The 26,178-nt window shown below is 46.7% G+C and overlaps 1 protein-coding gene across 1 annotated transcript; it reads left to right on the top strand.

Moving 5' to 3' along the window:
• The first annotated feature begins 5,442 nt into the window (after positions 1-5,442).
• Positions 5,443-24,202, top strand: PRKRIP1 (PRKR interacting protein 1). The gene is made up of 6 exons (XM_080940784.1): positions 5,443-5,595; positions 6,407-6,485; positions 9,251-9,351; positions 10,047-10,132; positions 12,285-12,352; positions 21,156-24,202. The coding sequence occupies exons 1-6, from the start codon at positions 5,470-5,472 to the stop codon at positions 21,263-21,265; spliced, it is 570 nt and encodes a 189-aa protein (XP_080796910.1). The 5' UTR covers positions 5,443-5,469; the 3' UTR covers positions 21,266-24,202.
• Positions 24,203-26,178: the final 1,976 nt, after the last annotated feature.

Below are 26,178 nucleotides of genomic sequence, written 5' to 3' on the forward strand. Positions count from 1 at the left end.
ACAGGGATTTACAAGTCATAACAGCAGCAATGAAATAATGTTGTGGTTTGGGGGTCAGCACACCATGAGGAACCGTATAAAGGGTGTCTGCATCAGGAAGGCTGAGAATCACTAGTAAAGTGTACTGTATAGGTCGCCTTCACATAGCATGAGGACCTTAAACGACCGACCCTCGACCTACACATCTTAAATGCTTGGATCACAGCCGTGTGTGAGGATTGAACCTAGGACCCTATGCATACCAAACACTGTGCTAACAACCAAGGCTATTAACTAGGCTGGGTGTGTGTGTGTAGGGGGGGGTGTCTTTTCTCTTTGCTTTTGTTTTTGCTTTTAAAAAACAAGGTCTCTCAAAAAAAAAAAAAAAAAAAAAAAAAAAAAAAAAAAAAAAACCAAAGTCTCACTATGTCCCCTTAGTGGTCCTGGAACTTGCTCTGTAGACCAGGCTGGCCTTGAACTCAAAGAGATCTGCCTACCTCTGCCTCTTTATTGCTGAGATTAGAGGCATATGTCATGTCAACATGTCCACCTTGCTTGATTTTGAGAAAAGACCTTATATAGCCAATGCTGGCTCTGGCTTTGAACTCCTGATCCTACTGTTTGGTCTTTCCCAATGCTGGGATTAAATAACATGTCACCACACCTGGAACTTTTTCTTTTTTTTTTCTTTTAATTTTTAAAGTTACATTTACTCTGTGTGTGTTTGTGTATGTGTGTGTACATGTGTATATATGTGTGTGTGTATGTGTGTACATGTATGTGTGTGTACATGTGTGTATGTGTGTGTACATGTGTGTGTGTGTGTACATGTATGTGTGTGTGTGTGTGTTTGTGACAGTATACAGAAGACAACTTTTGGATGTCAGGTCTCTCCTCCCATAGTAAACAGCCTAGGGATCAAACACAGCTTAACAATCTTGGCAGTAAGTACGTTTAGCACCTTGGTGGTTCCTCCTTTGCTTTTGAAGCTATTTTCTCTCTTTCTTCCTTTCTTTCCTTCTTTCTGGCACAGGAGTGTGTGCCTGAAACTGCAACCATCTAGACTAAAATGGAATGATGACAGCAGTAAATGTAAACGTCAAATGCAGCTCAGGATAATGAAAAGAAAACGATCAGACAAACCCCCGGGGACGCACTGCAGACCTCCGGGCCAGCGCTCCTCGGTGCCGTCCAAGGCACTCCTGTCCAGGAGTATCTGGGAGACCTTCAGGGTTAAGAAGCATTAAAGGACACTGCAATGAACACATCAGGTCGGAACATGCCTGTCACAGTGCACCTAGATTAGAGGGCACCCGGAGTGGCTTGTCCACTATGGTCTGTGCATAAACTCTGATTTGAATCTTTATCATGTACTAGGGTCTGTTCTGCCCATTCTCCTCTTGTTTTCATTTGTTTTTTGGGGGGTTTTTGTTGTTTGTCTGCTTGTTTGTTTTGCAGTGCTAGGAATGGAACCCAGGGCCTTGCATGTGGTACACAAGCACTTTGCCTGAACCACGCCCCCAGCCCCTCATTGGAGGATTCTAGGCAGGAAGTCTACCAGTAAATCATGCCCCTAGCTAGGCAGATGCTCTAGTAGAGTCTGGATGTGTGGTTCATTGATATAGCACAAGGCTTGGCTCAGTAGCAGAGCATCTGCCTAGAATTCCATATTATAAAGATGGAAGTGTGGTTCATGAATAACATCTGTGAGACTCTGGGTTCAACCTCTGGTGTTGACAAAAACAACAACAACAACACACACACACACACATACACACACACACACACACCTCTTCGGAGCTCCAACAGAACAGAACAGATGCCCCACCCTGGCCAGGCTTCTGTTTTCAGCAGCTTTGACCTGTCCCTGGGGAGAGACCTGCATGACACGGAATGAGAAGACTGGAGATCAAAGACGCACAAATGGCTGTGTCTGCCCCTGGGACTTGACAAAGGAGAGATGAAGGCAGCTGCAAAAGAGGAAGTAGAGCCCAGAACAAGGTGTCACCTGGGGGTAGGATTGATTACCTGGTGACACTGAAACTCACCAAATGAGACCTTAGAGCAGGAGGACCGCAGAGATGACTTGGGTAAGCCTGGGCTACTCTTGGAGTTCCGTTCCACACAGCCATGCACAGAGGCACACAACTGCCTGCGCATCCAGCCTCGGGGAATGCGACACCCGTGGCCTCTGCTGGCACATGAATGTGGCATCTCCACACACAGACACACAGAGAGACACATAATTAATAACAAGAACAATGAATATATATCTAAAGTCTTATGTGTAAAGATGTTTTGCTCCATATATGCTAATGGGTCAGAGAAGGGCACTGTATCCCCTGGGACTAGAGTTATCTAGATGGATGATTGTGAGTTGACATTTACATAGATGCTTAGACTCGAACCTGGGTCCTCTGGAAGAGCAGTCAGTGCTCTTAACTGCTGAGCCATCTCCCCAGCCCCTGATCAGTTTTAAATGCCTTTTCTACTGATGGTTCCATCTTCTGGTTCTTAAGATCCAGAGAAGTTCCCAGGTCTGGGTGACATGTTCTTATTACCTTGCTGGGTAATAATGGCCTCTGAAACGTCTTTATGGATGGCTGTACAGCTGAGCAGGCCTCAGAGAGGAAACCCCTGAAAGGGAGTTTCGGGAGACATACAAGCCTTGCAGCCAGGCAGAGCTGAAATGTTCATTTCTAGTCACCTCCACCATGAGGCCTTCCAGGCCTGCACACGACTTCTGTCTACTCCTGTTTTATTTTTGAGACGGGGTCTCTTGTAGTCGAGGTTGGCCTGAAGCTCAGTTTGCAGCTGGGCCGTACAGGTCTCCTGGGTCTCCTTGTTCACTGCAGTCTCGGTTTTCAGCCAGGAAGATAAAGCCGCACTATGGATGGATTTCCAGGGTCCGTAGGGTCTGAGCGGTACACTGCTGCCCTCTGGTGGTTGTATGTGGTACTCTAGGTCTAAAGCCAGTGAGGAGAGAATCCAGAGGGGAAGGAAAGGTGGGCTTGCAGCAAGAAGCACAGTCTCAAACCTGGCTTCTGCCTTGAGGAGGCGCCACCACATCAACAACCCTGCTAGAATCCCATCCCGTCCACCAGGACTTCCTCCATGACTTACGCCCTCAAAGATCCGGAGACAGATCATTGGCTTTGAGTCTGTGATCCTGAGGCAGGCAGCATAGCTGTTGGTACTTTCTCTACTTAATCGAAGGAGGAAGATGGGGAGGAGGAAGAGAAACCTAACAGCCATAAAAGCTGCCAAAGGCACACTCCACACCCATTGAGCAATTGCAATTACGGTTGTTTGCAGAAACTGGGTGTTGGAAAGAGTTGTTAAGGAGTTGCAGCTTCTAGAAGCTGATTTGGTATAGGATTTAAGTAAACATGCTTTTACTCAGGACAAGATATTAGGGGGTGGAGTCAATTTGCTGATTATATATTTAGATAATAGTGCTATTATTCACCTTGCTGGTGAATTCTAGGCAAGTCTCAGTTTACTATGCATAGCAAGCCCTCAGTTGCTTTTGTCTTGCATGTTCATGTTTTTAAGATTTATTTTTTATTGTATTTATATGAGTACACTGTAACTGTCTTCAGACACACCAGAAGAGGGCATCAGATCCCATTACAGATGGTTGTGAGCCACCATGTGGTTGCTGGGAATTGAACTCAGGACCTCTGGAAGAGCAGTCAGTGCTCTTAACCACTGAGCCATCTCTCCAGCCCATCTTGGCATTTTTTGAGACAGAACATCACTGTGTAGGTCTGGCTGCTGATATGCAGAACAGGCTGGCTTTGAACTCATAGAGATCTGCTTGCCTCTGCCACCTGAGCAATGGGATTAAAGGTGCCTGGCATCATGACTGGTGCCCTTAATTTTTTTCAGACAAGGTCTTACGATATAGCCCCAACTTGCTTTGAAATCTCTCTCTGTCCCTCTGCCTCCTAAATACTAAGATTACAGTTATGTGCTACCATGTTCAGCTGGACACTTTTCTTCTTCTTTTTAACTGTTGTTTCTTATGGTGCTGGGACATATTAGAACACGGGCTGTGCCTTTAGGCCATCTCCTGTAGCCTGAGTCAGGCATGCCTCCCAGCAGCTCTCTGGGCAGAGTTCAGAATCAGTCAGTGGTGTGTATGATTTGACAGCTCTCAATGTATGGTTTCTGGCTCTTATTTTGTCATGGTCACTGTGCTGAACTGAACCACGTGGTGAGAAACTTTGTGCTGCCCCTAAAATGTTACCAAAAAAGACCCTTCCTTGTTCTGGAAATTTGGTCACTCCTCAGAGGAATTCGATGTACCCTACACACTACCTCTTTTGACATCTCTCTTCCTTCCAGTTTTACTGAAGCTCCTCTCCGGGTTCCGAAGGAAAGCTCTTGTTCCCTTTGAGGCCCCATCATGCGCTGTTTCTGTCCAATGTCCTTCCTTCCATCTCCAGGCCCAGACCAGCCCATCAGTTTTGAGACCCTTTCATTCATTCTAATAAGCTTTTTGAAAGAACTTGTTTCCATTTCCTTGCCTACAAACTGTTACTGTCATCTTCTCATCTTTTTATTTACTTATTTATTTTGGACAGGCTTTCCCTATGTAGTCCTGGCTGTCCTGGAACTTGCTCTGTAGACCAGGCTGGCCTCAAACCCAGAGATCTGTCTTTCCTGAGTGCTGAGATTACAAGCGTGCACCAGCACTGCCGGCTCTTAACATTTTATTATAGGGAGCTACACCAGTGCCTTCCACACACTTACAAAACACTCCACCGCCAAACTGGGAAATTCCTGTCTTGAAAAAACAAAACAGGGGGCTGGAGAGATGGCTCAGCGGTTAAGAGCACAGACTGCTCTTCCAGAGGTCCTGAGTTCAATTCCCAGCAACCACACGGTGGCTCACAACCATCTGTAATGAGATCTGATGCCCTCTTCCCGTGTGTCTGAAGATAGCTACAGTGTACTCATATACATAAAATACATATTTAAGAAAACATTTTTTAAAAAAAAAATAAAAAAAGAAAGGAAAGAAAGAACGGAAGGGAGGGAGGGAGAAAGGGAGGAAGAGGGGGGAGAAAGAGAAAAGAAAAAAAGAAGACAAAGCCCTGAGGGAAGCGAAACTGGGAGGGAAGTACCGGGAGCAAACTGTGCGAAGTCCTTAGGGACCTGAGAAGTCGCATGGGGCCAGCCCACTCAACAAGAAAGGCCAACTCTTCTCTCCGGATGTGAGAATCAGACAGCCCTGATTTGTTTTGAAACAGGAAATGAAATTAAGGTGCTGTGATCAAAATAAACTACATTGACCCCGCGCTCATGAATATTCAGCGAGCTGCTTAGGTTAGCGGCGCCGCCCCTTACCTCCGTAGAGAGAGTGCGCACGCGCCGCCGGAGCGCTCCTGTTCTGGATGTGCGCGTGCGCGGCTGGCGCGCTCTTTTGTCGTCATCAAGGCGCGCGGCCGCCGGCAGCTTTCGTGAAGAGGTAGAAAAGCCGCTATGGCGAGTCCTGCTGCCACTTCTGTGAGACCGCCCAGGCCCAAAAAAGAGCCTCAGACTCTCGTCATCCCCAAGAATGCGGCCGAGGAGCAGAAGCTCAAGCTGGAGCGACTCATGAAGAACCCGGTAAGTGGGAGTGGGCTCTGCGGCCCGGGCCGAGGCCCAGCCCCTTCACCCCGCCGTCAGACTGGGGAACGCTATACTCAATACCCCTAGATCCTGCTTGTGACGGAGAAGGCTGCCCCGTAGAGGGAGCTTCGCTCCTATGCTTGCCTACAGCGAAGCTTCATGAAGGCGCTGTCCAGTCCTCCACGCCCTCCTTTTTCTTAATTTTCTGTTTGCGGCATCGGGCTATCTAGGCTCCTAACTGAATCGGCTCTGTAGTATAGGCAGAACTCATACCTGGAGTCCTCCTGCCTTATCTTCCCAACTAGTTGGCATAACAGCCCTTTCTATTTTAATATGAACCGAAGCGTAGGAGCTGGGCATGGTGGTGCACACCTGCGGGCCCAGCACTCTGATGGTTGACATCAGAAGCTTGCTACAAATCGAGGCAAGCATATTCTACATAGTGCGTTTCAGATCAGCTAGACAGTGAAGCCTATCTCAGAAACCAACAAAACCCAGAATCGATGCTGTAACAAAAGTGTTCAGCTTCTCCAAAATAGCACCCATTATCAAAGAGGCATTGAACGCCAAATTTGGACCTCATAAAAACAGCTCATATCTTTGACTAGAAGAGGTTGGCTCTCCTCACAGTGACATAGATTCCAGACTTGTGTTACTCAGGAGAACTCTGGTCCATGTTAGACCCCAGGGCAGCAGCAGAACAGTCAGCTCCAGATTTGAGAAGCCTGCTCATTTGAGTTAGTCATAAGACATGTAACTTCCTCAGCAAGTTTATGTTTATAGATGTTTTTCTGTTTAATTGTTCCAGGACAAAGCAGTTCCAATTCCAGAGAAAATGAATGAATGGGCTCCTCGGCCTCCTCCAGAATTTGTCCGAGATGTCATGGGTAATGTCTCTTATGGGTGTGTGTGGGGGGGGGGGTGTATAATTTCCAAAGGGAAATATAAAACACTATTGTCTTTGCTTGTCAACTAGATCTTTGATAGGAAAAATATTGTGTCTTTACAGTGGTGTGCTGTGTTTTATGGTTTGGCACTAGATAATGGGTTCTCGATTTTTCTTTTGGTTTTGTTTTGTTTCTTGTGAGTAAACCATTTTATTCAGAGGCTTAAAAGCCTGGTAAAGGGCAACATGATCAGACAAGCAGACCAGTCAGAGAAGATCTTCCAGGTCCCCTCTTTGCTAAAGGTGTTTATATTTTTTTGAGGTAGGGTCTCACTGTGTGGACCAGGCTGTGCTTGAACTCATACTCTTGCCTCTGCCATGTAAGTGCTGGCATCAGATGCTTTCACCAGTGTCCTAGTCAGGGATGCTGTCGCTGTGATGTCCAACAGCAGCTTGGGGAGGAAAGGGCATATACGTCCATATCATGGTTCATCACTGGAGGAAATTTGGATAGGAACCTGGAAGCAGAGGCCACGGTGGGTATTCTTACTGGCTTGCTCAGCCTGCTTTCTGAGAGATTCCAGGACCACGAGCCCAGGAATGGCACCACCCAAAATGGGCTGGGCTCTCCCCCCACAATCACTAATTAAGAAAATGCTCAGATTTAGCTCAGTGGTAGAGTGCTTGCCTAGCAAGCACAAGGCCATGGGTTTGGTCCTCTGCTCCGGGAAAAAAGAAAAGAAAAAAGAAAATGCTCTACAGGCAGATCTTCTGGAGGCATTTTCTCAATTGAAGTTCCCACCTGTGACTTTAGCTTATGTCAAGTTGACATAAAACTAGCCAGCAGAACTATTGTACCTGATCCTCTTATTCTTTTAATGATAAATTATGTGTATTTGTGTGTGCTTGTGCACATGCACGTGTGCACACTGTGGTACCTGTGTGGAGGTATGTCAGAGGAGTCAGTTCTCTCTCCACCATGTAGGCTCCGGTATGGAATTAAGCTTGTCAGGCTTGGCAGCAAGTGCCTTTACCCAGAGTCATCTCTTCAGCCTCCAGGTGGGATTTTTTTTTTTTTCCAAACTGAAAACACATTTGTTCCTAGTAGATTTAGGTTAACATATACTAAGTAGAAGCAAGTAGTTCAGAGACGGAGAGCTGGGCTGATAAGCTGGCTCAAGAGGTAAACGTGCTTGCCACAAACCTGATGACCAGAGTTCAATCCCTTGTCCACGAGGTGAGAGAGAACTAGTTCCTGCAGGTTGTCCGTGACCTCCATATTCATGTTGCACTCATTCCTGCCCTACAAGTCAACAAGTGCATACAGGTCAGGCCTAATGTGTGCACTTGAATACAGTCTCTCAGAAGTTAGGGCGGACGGGTCTCTTTGGGCTTGAGGCCTTCTTGATCTATATATAGAGTTCCAGGTCAGTTAGGACCGTATAGCGCATCCCTATTTCAGTAAAAGGTAAGAATGAAAAGATGAGTTAGCAGTTAAGAGTGTGTACTTGCAGAGAACCCTAGTCTGATTCCTATCATCCATATTGGCTAGCTCATAGGCAGTTGCAGCTGCCTGTAACTCGAGCTCTGGAGCATCCAAATCCCTCTTCTGGACTCAGTGGGTACTTCATGGACACCCATGTGCACAAACCCACAGGCAGACACACATAAAAACCACTTTTGAAAAAAGAGCCACCTTGGGCTGAAGAGATGGCTCCATGGTTAAGAGCACTGACTGCTCTTCCAGAGGTCCTGAGTTCAATCCAGCAACCACATGGTGGCTCCCAACCATCTGTAATGGGATCTGATGCCCTCTTCTGGTGTGTCTGAAGACAGCTACAGTATACTTATATATATATAATCAATAAATAAATCTTTAAAAAAATCAAAGTGGGAACTAGAAAATGTATTCTTCAAAAAAAAAAAAAAAAAAAAAAAAGAGCCACCTTTGTCTGGGTGGCACATGCTTTAATACCAGTACTCAGAAGGCTGAGGCAGATGGATCTTGTTGAGTTCAAGTCTACAGAGCAAGTTTCAGGACATCGGGGCTACACAGAGAAACCTTGTCCCAAGAAACTTAAATAAACAGAGCCACTTGACATTCCCTCATTCCACATGAAACATTCTGATGCAACCTTCTGAACCTTTCTATAGTCAAAACCATTTGAAAAACTGTTTCTACCCACTTCTTTTCACCTGCGGTATCAGAAGTTTGTCAGCTGTTAGGAATCTAGCAGGTCCTGTGTGAAATCTTGGAGGGATGCTGAAAGTCCTTCCTAGATGTCGGGTTTACAAACTCAACTCTGCTTCTCTCATGATCACTGTCACATAGAGAAGAAGTTTCCTTTTGTTTTGAGCCAAGGGTTTGCTGTGTAGCTCAAGTTGGCCCTGGACTCTCAGTCCTGCCCCAGCCTCTCAAGGCTAGGATAGTAGACATGTACCACCACTGCTAGCTTAGGGTAGAACTTTGAGTTACTTCACAGTCAGTGTTCCTACAACTGTCTAATAACACCTACAATGGGCCACACACTGTCCTTACTACAGTACAGCGAGAGGCCGGAGGCATGTATTACCTTCCGTTAGAATTCTTACGGAGCTTCTTTGGGTTAAGTGCAGCTTGTGTTGGTGACCGCGTTCATCTTTTTTTCCTTCCTCCTCTTTTGTGGTCCTAGAGGTTAAACTCAGGACAAGTTCTCTGCCAGTGTGTTCTATCCCTAGGCCTCCTCACTGAGTCTCAACTACAACTCTGGATTGTTCTGGCTTTAGGTTCCAGTGCTGGGGCTGGCAGTGGAGAGTTCCACGTGTATAGACACCTACGGCGGAGAGAGTACCAGCGGCAGGACTACATGGATGCCATGGCTGAGAAGGTAAATGAGCCACAGAACCTAGTGACTCAAGGCCGGGCTTGGCACTGCGGGCTGTTCACATGGTGATGTGTAGGAGACCTCAGAGTCCTCCTGTCTTTTCCCTGTTGGGCTGAGTGCAGCTGTTTGGCCTGGAGGACGGTGCCGTACAGCACACGGCAAGTGCTTTACCCACTGAGCCACCTCCCCTCCTTATCGTTCTGCTTAATAACTACGTAATTAAAGACGTACTCCTGGGCTTTGGTCCTCTAGTCCTTCTTTCTGCTGACCTCTGCTTAGTGGCTCGGGCAGGACATCAGAGCTGTCCCTGTCCCCACAGTCTCCTGGCTCATTCTCATTCATTATTCTCTCCCTTCTTCCCCTCCCCTCCCTGCTTTCCTCTCTGTCCTTCTCTTGCTTTCTCCCCTCCCTCCATTTATTGAATGCACCCCACAAGCTCCCGCCCTAGTTTCTCTTGCAGGCTTCATCTTACTTAAGTGCTGTCTCTATGAACTGTTATTTTGCCATCTAGAGCTGTGCATTGATTACCTGTCCCGCCTGGGGCAATCTTTTAAGGTTAAAGTGGCTCTGGGGACCTGAGTGGTACATGGCACCCCTAGTGGTGAGCCTGTGGAATTTGAACTTTTAAACTTCTTAAAGCCTGTCCTTTTCAGCCCAGGGTTTGTCTGAGTGATGGGGTGGTGGTTTGTTTTTTTCAGCAAAAACTGGATGCAGAATTTCAGAAGAGACTAGAAAAGAATAAAATTGCTGCAGAGGAGCAGACTGCAAAGCGCCGGAAAAAGCGGTAAGAGCTTTGTCCTGTGATGGTTGAAGTCTGCAGACTAGAGATGGGAAAGTGGATAGTAGATAATGAACCAAGACACAAGTTCCTTAGCAGCTGGTGTTAGTGTGGGGATATGTAGTCCCAGCTACTAGGTAAGCCAAGGCAAGAGTTAAATCTCCAGAACCTGTATGGTCCTCAAGCTGGGCATGGTGGCCCATGCTGGGAGACTCTGAATTTAGGCTAGCCTGGTCTACAGTGTGAGTTCCAGGAGAGCCAGGGTTACACAGAGAAACCCTATCTTGAAAAACCAAAAAAAAAAAAAAAAGAAAGAAGACTAATGGCTAGAAAGAAAGCTTAGCAGTCGATAGCATTTGCTTCTTAATCCTGAAGACCAGAGTTCAGACCCCAGAGTCTATCAGCACGTCAAGCATCTTTCAAGTGCCCTAACTACTGCTTCAAGGAATTCAGTGCCCTTTTTTCTTCTGTGTGTATACAAGTACATGCATGCTCACACACGTGTGTACGTACACACACACACACACATACAAGTCACATGAGAAGTTTCATTAAAAGAGTTTCATGGGGGCTGGAGAGTCCTCTTTGGTTAAGAGCATTGACTGCTCTTCCAGAGGTCCTGAGTTCAATTCCCAGCACCTACATGGTGACTCACAACCATCTGTAATGAGATCTGATGCCCCTCTTCTGGTGTGTCTGAAGACAGCTACAGTGTACTTTTTAAAAGGTTTTATAAACTTAATTTTAGATGTAGAAAGGAAACCAAGGCAGGAGGAATGAAGTGCTCAAGGCCAGCCTAAGCTACACAGCAAGACTGTCTCTAAAGGCAGACAGAGCTAAATGCAGAAGTGAGAGAGACAGAAACCCACATAGTCACCAAAGTTCCATTTTGTATCTTTGAAAAATCTGTAACGGCTTGAAGGATAATAAGGGAGATGTGGCTTCTGAGATATTGCAAGAGATCACTCCTCCCAGCCTTGTTCCCTTGGGGCCTGCCTACCCATAGGCCCTGCAGGTTATATAACTGAATTTTGCATTATCTGTTTTGAGAGTTTCTTCCTTCCTTCCTTTATTTATGTATATATTTATTTATTTTATATTTGTTTGTTTTAAAAAGTCTTTATTAAGACCTCCAGTTAAACAGCAAAAGGAACGCAAGAACAGAGTGAAGAAGGTCAGGGGGACTGCATAGGCCAATGTTGGTGCTGGCAAAAAGCCAGAGGAATAGATCTGCGGTGACTTGATGTTATGGAGTGGGTGATGTGACTTCTGAGAAGGCCAAATAAACTAAAAAGCTTCTTTTTCTTTTTTCTTTTCTTTTTTTTTTTTAAGTCTTTATTAGATGGCTAGCATTAAGCACAAAACCATATCCTAGAAGAGTTTTTTTTAATTCATTTTATTTTTTAATTATGTGTGTCTTGAGTGTGAGTATGTACGCCTGAGTGCAGTGTTCACGGAGGGCAGAAGAGAGCAGATCCTCTGGGGCTACAATTACAGATGGTTGTGAGCACCCCGCATCATAGGTGTGGGACTCTGGAAGAGCAATAGGAGGTGTAAGCCACTGGGCTGTCTTACACGTTTGTGTGGGTTAGTGTGCATCGTTGGGGGGGGGGGCTGGGACTGGCACATGTGTGGAGGTCAAAAGATGCCTTTAATTTTTAGTATTTCTTTTTTGGTTTGGTTTGGTTTTCTTTTTTGAGTGAGTATTTTTGAGATGGGGTTTCTCTTTGTAGCCCTGATGTCTTGGAGCTTACTCTGAGGACCAGGTTTGAACTTAGAAATCCTCCTGCATCTGCCTCCTGAGTGCTGTGATTAAAGTCATGTGCCAGCAGCACCATCTGGCTCTCCTTGTTTATTTCTTTGAAACAGGGTTTCACTGTGTATCACAGGCCGGGCTTGAAAAGGGTGTGTTATTTTCATATGTATGTGTGGTTTTGTGCATCTGCATGTGAGTGCTCATCGGGGCCAGAAGAGGAGCTGCGGTTGCAGGCAGTTAGGATACCTGACAGGGATGCTGGGAACTGAACTTAGGTCCTCTAACTGTTGAGCCATCTTTTCAGCTCCTGTTTCTGTAACATTGTGTTGTTATAAACATAGCATAGATGTTTTTTTCCAAACAGCCACTAACATAACCACTGTTTGTGTCTTCCATGTGTAGCCAGAAGTTAAAAGAGAAGAAGTTACTGGCAAAGAAGATGAAAATTGAACAGAAGAAACAGAAGGAAGGTGAGCCATGTCCATGTTTCTCTTGGTGCCAGTCACCGTGGCTGAGGTGGTAGAGGCAATAACCAGCAGCCGTGAAGAGTTAACATTGTTAAATGCGTGTGTCAGAAACATGGTGGCACACACCTTTAATTCTAGCACTTGTGAGGCAGAGGCTGGAAGATCTCCAAGTTTGAGGCCAGCCAGGTCTACACAGTGAGTTCCAAGACAGCCAGGGCTACACAGAGAAACCCTGTCTCAAAAAGAACCAAAAGGAGGGCTGGAGAGATGGCTCAGTGGTTAAGAGCACTGACTGCTCTTCCAGAGGTCCTGAGTTCAATTCCCAGCAACCACATGGTGGCTCACAGCCATCTGCAATGGGATCTGATGCCCTCTTCTGGTGCGTCTGATTATATCTACAGTACACTTATATGTAATGAATAAATAAATCTTTTAAATAAAAGGAAAAGAAGGAAAGCTGGACTGGCTTAAGCAGAGAGGAAAAGTGCTGGCTCACCGTCATCCCTCTGCGATACCCTCACACTGCCTGCTCCTCAGGTGCCTCAGCTGCCCTCCAGTTCTTCTCTACCTTGCCTCTTTTTTTCCCCAGGAGAAAGGATGGAAGGGCTCTCCCATCATTTGGAGCAGAAGCCTTTTGTTTTGTTATGTATACTACATATACACACGTGTGTTTGTACATGTGTGCATATGCCCATGGAAGCTGAAGGCCAATGTCAGGTTTCTCTTTAAATTGCTCTCGCTGAATTGGGGTTCACTGATTTGGCTGGACTGGCTGCTAGCAAGCCCTAGGGAGCCTCCTTTCTCCCTAGAGCTGGGATCACAAGCACTCACTGCCATGCTTGCTTTCCCATTGGTGCTGGGGATCCAAACTCGGCCTGATGCTAGCCAGGAAAGTGCTTTTACTGGCTGATCCATCTCCTGATTCTCTTGGGTTTTAGATTTTGCGACGGTCCACGTAGCTATCCTGGCTTGGTCTCACTGTGTGGCAAAGGCTGATTCTGAACTAACTCTCCAGGTTCCACCTCCTAAGAGCAAGTGTTGGGTCTTGCCTTCTACCATGTGTGTGTTTCAAAGGATCAAAGTCAGGTCATCAGGCGAGACAGCAAGAGCCTTCACCCACTGAGCCATCTTACCAGCCCTATCTACTGTGATTTTATTTATGTTTTATTATTTGTTGTTTTGTTTTGCTTGATGTAGTCTCATGTAGCCCAGGCTAACCCTCCTATTTCTCCTTCCAAGTGTGTGATTACAGACTTCACGTTTATGTATTTCTAGCTCCATGCCTTCTAGTCTTTCATAGACTCCCTGGTTCTGCTCTGTGGACTCCTGTACACAGGCTGCTCTCACAGCCCACTCGGTGCCTTCCACCTTAGACAGGCTGTGGGAGTGTCCCTCCAGAGATGTTTCTTCACTCTCGAATATATTTTCTCAAATTGGGTGGAAAAAATGTTTCTGTTCATTTGTACCTCCTAATTGTCTACCCACAGGCTGTCTCTTCCCCCAGGATGTCTCCATTTTGTGGTTGATCTGATCTTGTGAGTTTTGTTTCCATGACATGGTTTATCAGGAAGTTCTAAGAGCTTCCATTAGATTCTAATGTGTGCTTTCCATTTCTTTGCTGCAGTTTCTACCTTCCCGTTCATTTTTTAAAAATACCTTTTGTTTCTGTTTTGTTATTTTTGAGACAGGGTCTCTCTGTGTAGCCCTGCCTTTCCTGGAACTCATATAAACCAGGTTGGCTTTGAGCTCACAGGTCCATCTGCTGCTAGGATAAAGGAGGAGTATACCAGCATCACCATGCCTGACTACTCTTATTTCAAGACTTGGCCACTCTTATATTCTTAAAAATTTTAAACCAGATAGATGCCATCTTAGCTTGCTTTCTGTAACGGTGACGAAACAGCATGCCCAGACAACTGGGGTTTGTTGCAGCTCACAGTTGTACTCTAGCATGCAGGGGTCAGAGTTGAACTGGAGCAGGTCGCAAAGGAGTGATTCTTTCTGACTCACTCTCCATGCTTGCTCAGCTTGCTTTCTTATAAACCCAGGACTGTGTGTAAAGACCATCACCCAGTGGCATCTACCCTTCCAGAGCAGTTATTAAAGAAAGTGCCCACAGGCCAGTCTAGTGGAGGCATTTTTTTAGTTGAAGTTCCCTCTTCACAGATGACCTGACTTATGTCAGGATGAAGAAAACACCAATCACAGCTGCTTAGTTCTGTTGCCTTGTGTGTCTTGGCTTGGCCTCTGATCTGTCTTGGCCTTGGGCCCTGGTCTCCCTGGGCCTTGGCTTTCGTTGGTTGTCTTGTACCAGTTGAACTTTCTGGATCTTCAGAAGCTGAGTAATTTTCTAGTGTGTCCTGTATCCTGGGATTTTGAATGCCACCTCTCAAGGCTATGGCCTTGTTCAGTAAACAGGTTCTAGCCCTCCTGTGGGCTGTGGTTCTGCCTCCAAGTCACTTAGATATTTGTTGTGCTCTTCAGGTATGACTGTGACTCCAGTGCCACCGTTGACCAATCTAGGTTAGTTCTTTTGACTTCAGTGACTAAAATAAGGGACCACCTCAGTGTTAAAGCTGCTCCTGTCTTGATGGAGCATGCACACTAACATCTACCCTTTTGGCAGAGCTTTGAAGTGCCAGGAACACAAGAGGTTCGTTGTTGTTGCTCTGACCCTAGTTGTCTGTTTACTCTGGTGTGGGTGTTTTCACTTGCCACACATGGAAGTCAGGGACACTTTCAGGAGTTGGTTTGTGCCTTCTACCTTATTACACTCCTTTGGCCTCTGCTGCATCAAGGCTGCTTGAAACAGGTTGGAGCTAGGTGTGCCTCAAGGCCAGCACTGACTACAGTGAGACCCTGTTAAACACATAAACCAAAGGGGGAAAACCCCATTGTGTGTTCCTCATTGAAGTTCTCAGAACACCACATTTATAGACACAACAATGGTTGCAGAGACTTGGACACAGATGATGGGAAGTTTATAGGTTCACTACAGTTTGGGAAGATGATTGTTCTTAGACATAGGTGTAGTGACAGTGGGACCATATTAAGACAGTACCTCAGCCAGGTGTGGAGTCACATACCATTAATCCCACCACTCAAGAGGCAAAGGCAGGCCAGGTACATAGTGAGACCTTGCCTCAAAAAAAAAAAAAAGGTAAACTGAACTTGGCTGACCCTGATGTCACATGCCTTTTATCCTAGCACTAGAGCAGACAAAAGTAGGTAAGCAAATCTAGCCAGCTAGAGCTACACAGAAAGACTTTGTGTGCTGAGAGATGATGGTGGCACACACCTTTAATCCCAGCACTTGAGAGTCTGAGGCAGATGGACCTCTGTAAATTCAAGGCCGGCCAGGTCTACAGAGCAAGTTCCAGGACAGCCAGAGTTACAAGAGAAACCTTATCTTGGGGGGGGGGGGGGAGGGAAACCTTGCCTCAAATGCTTGAACTAGGGATGTAGCTCAGTGCTTGCCTAACATACAAGGAGCTGAGCTTCCATCCCCAGCACTACATAAAAACTGCTCCCTGGTTATGGATATCTCCAGTTTCAGCACTGAGTTGGAAGCAGGAGGGTCAGAAGTTCAAGGTTACCCTCAGAACTGCATTGAATAAATGTCAGCATTGGCACCATGCATATCAAGAAATGCCTGGGTGTCTGCACTTTATGTTAATGAACAACAGAGTAGAAGTTAATCTGAGGACTTTCAGCGGTGGCTGACATGCCTGTCTTCCTGCCCTTCTGGTTATGTCTATTTTCATTTGTGAGAGAAGATTTTCTAGTTTCCTGGTTGAAGTGAGAAGTGAGTGTAGTGCTGTCGGAGTGTGCCACTAGGTGGCCCCAGCACACCACGGAGCTCCTGCACAGTTGGCACTGACCCACCTGAAGTTCTCTGGCTCTTCTTAAAAAGGGGTTGGGAGCAGAGCAGGAAGGGCAGCTGCGGAAGGCTGTGTTCTGAGCTGTGTGGGAACTCAGCACCCTGCAGTGTGGGACATGGGTTGAGTGACAGCACCTGGTTGGCTATGAGTGCTCCAGTGATGATTCTGAACCACAGTTTCACTTCCTTAACACAGCTGCCTCCCAAGGGACTCTGGGGTGACTTTAAAGGTTCTCTGTCACGGGACACAGCTAGAGCTCCTTGCCAGACTCAGTGCTGGCTACCCCTTGGGCTCGGTTTCTCTTTGTCTGGAGGGCTCAGTCACTGTCTAGTACATCAGAAGCAGCCATCTCCTCTTGATTGCATTAAAGTTATCTTCTGGCACTGCCAGATGTCCCCTAATCAGAAGGGCACAGAGTTCCCTTTGAGTTCGAGATGTTCTCTAGAGGCAGGCTGTCTGGATGCCTCCTAGTGTGTGCTTTGGGCCAATGTTCAGAGCCACAGGCTTAAGTGTAGTGGACTGGAAAGCTGCTCTCTTCTTTGTCCTTTGATCACAAAGCCATAGTATGACGAGGTGAGGAGAATGATGGTCACCTACAACCCTTACTAAAAATAATAGCTAACAATTTTTGTTGCCTGTCTATTCCATCTGGAAAAACAAAATCAACCCTGTCATCTTTAGCTGTACTTAGTGGTATGTCTGTAAGCTGAATAAAGTCTCCAAATGGGCCACACTGTGGCTCAGGGGGTAAAGGTGCTTACCAACAAGCCTCAGGCCCTCACGGAAGAAGGAAAGGACCCTCCCTCGGTTTGTTCTCTGATCCCCACTGTGTCATAGCATACATGCCTACACAAACACAAACATAAATTAATATATACAAGATAATAAGTCTTTGACTCCTGGATTTAAAGTATTGTGTGTACGAATAGTGAAGAGTAATGAAAGGTGGGCTGTAGACAGATGGCTTAGTGGGCAAATGACTCGCCACCAGGCCTGACGCCCGGGTTCAGTGCCCAGAACCAACATAGTAGAGGAGAGAACTGATTCCTGGCTTCCACATGTGTGCTTTGGCACACACACATACACAGTAGAGAAATTAGTGTTTAAAAAGTAGTGGAAGGAAATACCAGAGCAAGTTTGGTACTGTGATTCCAGCATTCAGGAATTGCCTGGAGTTTGAGGAGAGTTTAGACTGTTAGATCTTGTCTCAAATCCCTAAATGCCCTCCTCCAAAAAGATTACTAGTCCTTCCTAATGTTTGGGGGGAGTAGTTTTTTGTTTGTTTTTTTTTTTTTTTTTTTTTTTTTAAGACGGGGTCATCTGTGGTGATTTGAATGGGAATGGCTCACAAAGGCTCATGTATTTGAACGCTTAGTCATTAGTTGGTTTGGTTTGAAAAGTTAGGTATGATCTTATTGGGTAGGTGCATCCATCTTGGAAGAGGTGTATTTGTTGCTGAGGATTGGAGTTGAGGTTTAAAAAACCTGCGCCAGACCCAGTGTCATCTGACTCTGGCTGCTGCGTGAAGGTCAGCAAGGTGCTCAGCTGCTGCCTGCCACCCTGCCTGCCTGCTAGCCTGCTCCCTGCCATGATGATCGTGGACTAAGCCCTGGAGACTGTAAGCCAGCCTCCACTTAATGCTTTCCTCTGTAAGAGTTGACTTGTCATGGTGTCCTGCACAGCAATAGAACACTGACTGAGACTGGCTGGCCTTGGACTCAAAGTGCTCTGCCTGCCTCTGGTTTCTAGCACTGGGATTGAATGTATGCACACCATGTTCAGATCTTCTATTGTTGTTTGTTTTTTGAGGCAGGGTTTCTTTGTGTAATCTTGTCTGTCCTGGAACTCACTCTGCAGACCAGAGTGACCTTGAACTCAGATTCACCTGGTTTTTTTCTTCCTAAATGCTGGGATTGAAGGCATATGCCGCCGCCACCACCTTGCCAATTTTTTTTTTTTTTTAAGTTTCAGGCTGATTTCACATTTACTGTGTAGATGAGGATGGCTTTGAACTTCTGATCTTCTTCCCTCTACCTCCCAAGTGGTAGGATTACTTGTGTGTGCTTCCAGACTCAGGGTTTTGTGCACATGTGTGGTTTTAAAGTTTGTTTGCTTGGGGTAGGAGGTACTCTCCTTTTTTTTTTTTTTTTTTTTAAAGTGTGTGTGTGTTTGTTTATGAGGGGGTTACTGTTTGTATGAACATATGAGTGTAGGTGCACACAGAGGCCAGGAGAGGGCATTCTTTTCCTTAGAGCTGGAGCTAAAGGTGGGGATGGTCTCTGGGCACTAGGAAATAAATTAAGGGCATGTGAAAGAGTAGCAAATGTGCTTAGCTGCTGAGCCATCTCTCCAGCACCTCAAACTTTCTTTAAATATGCTTTGCTTTATAAAGTTTTGCTAGGCAAGCAGTTTACCACTAAGCTGCATCTCCAGCCCCTACAATGGTTTCAGAGTCACAGAAAATTGGGATGATGATGTAGAGTTCTCATGCATCCAGTTTCTCTTGTTTAACACCTTATCCCATTACAGTTAATAGCTAGATTCCCTCCCTTACCCAGAGTCCTCCCCTCCCCTCCCCTTCCCTTTTTCCTGTTACAGAATTCAGCACAGAACCCCACAGTGCTCAGTCATCATGTGGCTGTAGGCGTCACAGACTGAGACAGCTGCTCAGACTTAGCTGGGCCAATATCTATAAGGCATCCCTCCACCGGGGTTAGACCGATGTCTCGTGTGTGGACTGTAGTTGCTGAAGCATGTGCCACTGTCATTAGACCACTGGCATGTCCAGACTGGACAGTGTGGGTGACTGACGTGACTTACCACTTTTCAGTGTTGCTGAATCCCAGCCTACTGCTGTTGGTCACACCACAGATATAGTAATTATCAGATGTGCTCACTAAAACTTCACTGCTCTTCCTCTATATAAGTGTTTGTGAAAACGAACCTGTGTGTGTGACCCTGTCTTTCTTTACCTTGTTACAATTGCCAGTTTTCCCTGTGTTGAAGCCCCATCATTGTGTGCCTGCCTATGACAAGTTTCCATCACTTCCTTATTTTCTGTACTGTAAGATACTCCAGACTTGTTTTGAGGGTTTCCTGCCCTCAACCTAGCATCGGGTGAGGGTTCAAGATAACTGTTATCTTTTGTTGGTACAAGATCATGGGGGCAGGAGTGAAAGGAATCATTCATTTTGGACTGGCAATTCTGTTGTGCAAGTGTCCTAGAGTGTGTGCCTGTTGGTGGCTGTGACATTGCTAGGTGGTGTAACCTGGGCCCAAAATCATAACGATACACTCCCTCAGTCGATAGGAGTCACTGTGCAGCTTGTGGAGGTGTGTGTCCTGAGCAGTGCCTAGATACATCCATGGGTACTAGTTGGTAACCATCTGCCTACAGGAAGTTAATCATGAATTTCTGTTGACATGTCATCAGTGGGTCATTCTGGCTTTGTCCCCTTACTGTCTATTCCACATCCATCACGCTGTTCACTTCTAGCATGTTAAACTTGTTGAGAATCACTGCTTCCCTGTGGAAACCAGTAGCTTACACCAGAGCACAGAGGCCCTTTTTCTTTCTTAGACTTTCCAGTTTTATGTATGAGTGTTCTATCTGCATGTATGTATGTGAACTATATGTGTTTCTGATGCTCACAGGGGTCCAAAGAGTAGGTCAGATCCCCTGAAACTAAAGTTACATATGGATGTAAGCCACCGTGTGGGGGCTGGAAACCCAAGCCGAGTTCTCTACAATATCTGATGCTCTGAAGTACACCGTCTCTCCAGTCTTATTGCATGGATCTTGTCCAATGCATAACATCGTTAGTCCACCAGTCAAATAGACAAAGTAGTTTCACTGTCCTGAAAAGTCCCTGGTGAGTCAGCTGAGGCCCCTGCGCTGAGGACCTCCCCCGCCTCTTTCCAGCCAGCTCCCACCCACTCTCCTGCCCTTAGGACAGGAGGGCTGGGGACAAGCTGTCTATGCTGTTCTCTGAGCCAGCTTAGTGTGCTAGCAGCTGTGTTAGAATGTGCTAGACGCTTAAGAGCTCCCCATAGGCTATCAGGAGAGGAGGCACTAAGCCATGTTTAAAGAAAGCCAGGAGGCTGACTTTGCTGTTGTGGACACAGCCTTTTGCTTCATGAGCTTTTGTTTGTATATAGCTTTAAAGATCCTCTTGCCATCTACAGTGAGAACCTGAGGCTCGGGCAGGGGGAGGTTAGCAACTCAATGGGAGATGGGTATCTTTCAGGGTGCCCATGTAGGTATTTATAGAGAAGATGGAGACCATATACTCATTGGGCCTGGTTTTGGGGTGGTGGGTCTCACTGTGTACAGACAAGGCTTTCTGGTCAGACTTGAGGTGCTCTTCTAGAACAGTGCAGATTGCTTTTGTGGCGGACCTTCCAAGGCACAATACCAGTGAGGCATTGGGCACTCACTGGTAAACACAAAGACCTCCTCTGGCTCTAGGTAGCTGGTGCCAAGGAGCAAGTATGCCCTTAGCTCTCTTTCTCTCTCTCTCTTTTTTTTAAGATTTATTTATTTTATTTATATGAATACACTGTAGCTGTGCTCAGACTCACCAGAGGAGGACATCAGATCTCATTACAGATGGTTGTGAGCCACCATGTGGTTGCTGGGAATTGAACTCATGACCTCTGGAAGAGCAGTCAGTGCTCTTTACCACTGAGCCATCTCTCCAGCCCCAGCTCTGTTTCTCTTTTTGAGACAGGATTTGCTGCTCAAATTAGCCTCACACTTATAATGTAGCTGAAGATAACCTTGAACTTTTTATCTCCTGCCTCTGTTTTGAAAGTGTTGAGATTATAAGGCATAGCTTCAATGTATAGACTCTCTTCCTCATGTAAAATCTCCTATCTCTCTGTCAGATCTGTCTGCTTATGACTTGAATGTTGTGTGCTTACAGAATCCAGTCAGTGCCAGGAACAGCATGCCAGCAGTTCTGAGGAAGCATCTGGAGCAGAGGAGGAGGAGGAGGAGGAAGAGGGGCCCAGCGTTGTCATCATGGGTCGATGAGGAGTTTCAGCAGTTGTGAGCACAGCTCATTCTGTGAAAAGGCTGTATGTGACCCAGCTGCCAGAGTGGCTGTGTTGGGAGAAGGCAGGAACCTCCTGCAGCCCTGCCTGCCTGGGGAGCAGAGGGGTGTCCCTTAGACATTTGCAGATTGCCTGCTGTATCCTGCCTTGCTCTTGCTGAAGGGGAATGAGCACCTCACTTTCGCCTGGTGCCTGTTTCCTTCTGCTTGAACAGCAGTGAGCTCTGGGCTGGTTTCTGTGAAGAGAATATTTATTTAGTAAAGAGCAGAAAACCTATAGGTCTTGTCCACACGTGTGAAATGTTGATTACCAAAGCCTCAGCAAAGCCATGAAATGACAGAGACTGGGCCTTGAGATTCAGCGGGTCTCCTTGTGCGGACCACCTTCTAGACCTGCCCCCTGGGCACATGGACTTCACTCTTGGAAAGTCTTGCTCTTTTAGTGCACAACCCTGTCCATGGAGCCGTAGAATCCAAAGCTAAAGATCTGTGCCCACCTAGCAGTTCCTAAAACAAGTATGAGCCAAATGGGGGCCTTCAATAGGGCCAGAAGAAAAGAGGATCCAGGAAAGAAAGCCCTAGTGTCCCAGAGAGCTGGGAGATGGAGACAGATACTGGCCAAAAGCCTTCCTCTGTCCTTAGATGGGGAGACCCACACAAAGAGGGACTGGAGAGGGTGGAACTCTTAGGTACGGAAAGTCCTCCTGTCACCAGGATTTGGAGGCAGCCAGTTTTTCCACTGAGTGTCCTTGAGTGACTGTGCTTCAAACCTGCTGTGTGTGCTAGCCCAGAGTGCAAGCAACACCCACAGAGTACGGAGGACCAGGCATTATGCCAGGGAGAAGAAAGGTGACCCAGGACTGCTTTGGTCCTCAGAGCCATCAGGCCAGTGTGGTGGCAGGCAGTTTCTAGTTTGGGGGTCTGGAGTGTCTCCAGCTTCCGAGTGTGTTGTGTGACTTTTATGAATGTTGGTAGCATTTTGACTGAAAGGAAAGCTAAAAATGTCTTCTACTTAAGTTTCTTGTTGTTTTTCAACAGGCCATAAATGTTCACAGTGTATTTTGACCATGTTTACTCCCGTTCTCTTACCCCTCCCCCACTGAGCCCTCCCCCAGCAGATGCCCTCCTGCTCTCAGGCCTTGATTCTGGTATGGCATGCTGAGTCTCTGTAGGTCTGCTGAATGAGCTCAGGGGTGAGATACAGGAAACATCCCAGTGGCCCTGTCAGGGAAAGAAGTGATTCCCTCTCTTCCTTTTACTTCCATAGCACAGATTCCATGGTCCCATTCTGAGCCATGTGACATCTGTGATAACCTCTGTCCCTTTAGCTGTTTGAGTCACATGAGATGGTCATGTCCATTAGGACTGGTGTTGTGGTTTTGTGACTTGTTTTTAATTCTCCCTTTACCCATCTGTATCAAGGTTCTTGCTTGGAACCTTCAACCTAGACCTCACGGGCTTTTGCTCCTGTTGAATGAGGGCTGCTGAGCAGCAAGGCTGGGCTTAAAAAGCCTTACCCTCTGCTGCCTAAGTGCTCCGGACAAGTCTCTTCCTGCCTCTGCCAGTTTGCCTGGCCCAGAACTGCATCCAGCACATGTGTCCAGCCCTTGGGAATGACTAAACAAAAGGACCCCAAGCTGTCTGCTAATGTCAAGGAGGAAGCCTCTGGGGGAGAAGTTTCTGGCTAAGGGGTTATCAGTACTCAGGTTAGCTGACTCTTGATCTGTTAGGGAAATGGAGCAATGAGGTGGCGTCACTGAGGCGGGTGGACGATACTGCCAGCCACCCCAAAGCCACAAAGAGGAGACTCATGCAGTTATGTGTTCATAGGGCTCAGGTAGAGAGAATCCTGGCAGCAATCCCCAGGCCCTATATAGCATAGCTATCTCAGAAAGCCTCATGAGTATGGTCATCACACCCCAAACACACCCAGTCTCTCCTGACCACAAGTTAAGCGTGCTTGTCCTGGGTTCCTCAGGAGGCACAGATGTCTTTGAGGGTCCTGGTTTACCCTTTTCATTCATTCACTCTCTCAACAGATCTGTCCATGAACTTTGTTTGGCACCCTGGTCATTTAGAGTAGAATGTTCTTTACCCTTCTGTTGATTTCTCACGAGGTTTCCCAGATAAGGTTTCTCTTGTTACAGATGGTGGTGCTGGGGTTGAACCAGCCACTGTGACTAGGACTGTCATGGATGTGCTGTCCAGGGGAGAGCTTGCTGGTAGCATAATGTATGACTTTCCTTTCATGAGCACATGGGGTGTGTGTGTGTGTGTGTGTGTGTGTGTGTGTTTACTGTTTCATAAAAGATTGCTTTTTTGTGTGATGGTGTGTGGTTCATGAACCTGTGCATGCATTCCAGAAGCCAAAGGGCATCATTGTCAAGCTCCATATTACTCCCTCAAGACAGGGTCTCTGAGCCTGGAATGAGGCCGGTGGCTAACAGACCCCGACAGATCTCTTCTCCGACCCTTACAGCGCTAGGGTTACAGGTATACATACCCAGCTTTTTAGTGGGTGCTGGAGCTTTGAACTCATGTCTTCATACTTGCATGGCAAGCACTCTTACACACTGAGCCATCTCCTCAGCCCTTGTAATAAACTCTAGTAAGGAGCTAGAGAGGTGGCTCAGCAGTTAAGAACATTTACTGCTCTTTCAGAGGACCGGTGTTTGTTCCCAGCATCCACATAACAACTTAGAACCACCCATTAACTCCAGGACCTGGCACCCTCTTTTGACCTCCATTGGCACTAACCGTGCATGTGGTGTACCTATATACGTAAAATCTACTAGAGCTAGGCTGGAGAGATGGTTCAGAGGTTAAGAGCACTGACTGCTCTTCCAGAGGTCCTGAGTTCAATTCCCAGCAACCACATGATGGCTCACAACCATCTGTAAAGGGATCTAATGCTCTCTTCTGGTTTGTCTGAAGAAAACTACGGTGTATTCATATACCTAAAATAATGTATTCATGTGCCAAAAATAAATAACTTTTTAAAACATCTACTAGAGCTGATCCTCATTATGCATGGGTTCCGTATTTGTGGATTGCCTACTCGTCAGTGGCCTGTCAACACATTCCCAGCTGAGAGTGAAGAAGTCGACCCCACCCTTGTTTAGCTGGTAAGCTCCGTGTTCTTCCCATGTGTCTAGTGCCCGGTGTTCTGTGTCTTTAGGGTCTGTTGGCAGAGTTACTGTTTAAAAGGTCTCTCTGGGCATTATGCTGGGATGCCTAGAGCAGGAAGTCTGGAACATGACTGATGGCTTTCTTCAGCGTGGGGTATGGCTGCACTGCCGGCTGTGAGCCATGCATTAATGAGTCAGTGGTAAGGTGGGGGATGGTAAATGGCTTAGCTGGTAATGCCAAGTTTGGCACTCTGATCCACGGAACTCTCGTGACAGGAGAGAACCAACTCCCAGAAGTTGTCCTCTGACTTTCACACACAGATAAGTAAAATAAATGTAATTTTATTTATGTATGTATTTGGTTTTTTTTTGAGGCAGCATTTCTCTGTGTAGCCCTGGCTAGAACTCGATATTTAGACCGGGCTGGCCTCGAACTCACAGTCCACCTGCCTCCCAAGTGCTGAGATGAAAGGAACGCACCACAAAGAAACGAAATTTAAAAGTAAGTATGGAGCCCTCCAGCAGCCATACTCCAAAGAGGTGTGTTGTGTCAGTCAGCTTTTGGAAATGTGGTTGGAGGCTTGGAAGACTCAACCCGGAATCAGGGTTAGACTGAGTCTAGAAGTGCATGCACACGTGCAGCCACGTTTCTCTACAGTGTGTGAGCAGTTCCCATTGCTCCCATGACTGGCTGCTCCAATTCTCATAGCTCAGGCCACAGCACAGCCCAGTCTGCCTACTCCGACATGTACTTTACCTGGGTGGTTTTGGCACATCTCTACCCTTAGGCCTTCAGTGTGACCTGCCTTTTCAGCAGCCATTTCTTCAAGTGTGGAGAGCACAGAAACCTTCAGCCTCCCGTGGTTTCTACCAGCCAACTCCAGCTGGGTGTGGTTCTGTCCTGTGTCCTAAATACCATGTTTGCTGCTTCAGCCAGCGGATGAGCTCTGGTGCAATGGGAAGTAGCAAGGACCCTGTCTCCAGGAGCCCCAAGCCTGCCCCATATCCTCCCTTTAAGGCCGACTCCCAGTCTGGTTTTCACCCTATACTTGTCAACTTGATACAAATGGCATAACTGGGAAGAAGCTGAACTGGGGGTTGCCTCCATCACATTGGCCTAGGGACATAAATCTGTGACACATTCTCTTGACTCATGTGGGAAGGCCTAGTCCACTGTGGGCAGTGCCATCCCCAGACAAGTGGGCCTTGGCTATTTAAGAAAAGCAGTGAATGAGCCAGTAAACAGTATCCTTTCATGGTCTCTGCTTCAGTTCCTGCCTTGCTTCCCTTGCCTCATATCCCACCCACATGAGTATCTGCAGCCTTATGACTAACATGACCCCTGAGCGTCATAGCCTGTCAGTCCCCCCATCAGAAACAGCTATCTCACATGCTCAGTCCCCTCCACAGCCTCAAACCCTCAGCTTTTGAGAGCCAGAGCTGTGGCTCTGATCCCTGATGCCAGCAAGAAGTTCAGGACATGATAGTAGATGCCCGGGAAATGGTTAAGGGAATCAGACTGAAAGCACAGGGACTTCAAACTTGAATGTGTAAGGATGCCTGTCTGCAGGATGCTACCAGAAAGTTGACCCATTTGCAGTAACTACGGAGGAGCATGTAAGAATCCATTGAGATGGCTTGTGGGTAAAAGTACCTGCTTCCAGACTTGATGACCTGAGTTTGAACCCCAGAATCCACATGGAGGAGGGCGACAACCTCTGAAAACTGTTCTTTAGTCTCCGTACATCTATCTTTACATAGCTCTC

Source organism: Micromys minutus (assembly GCF_963924665.1).
Source record: "Micromys minutus genome assembly, chromosome: 29".
NCBI lineage: Eukaryota > Metazoa > Chordata > Mammalia > Rodentia > Muridae > Micromys > Micromys minutus.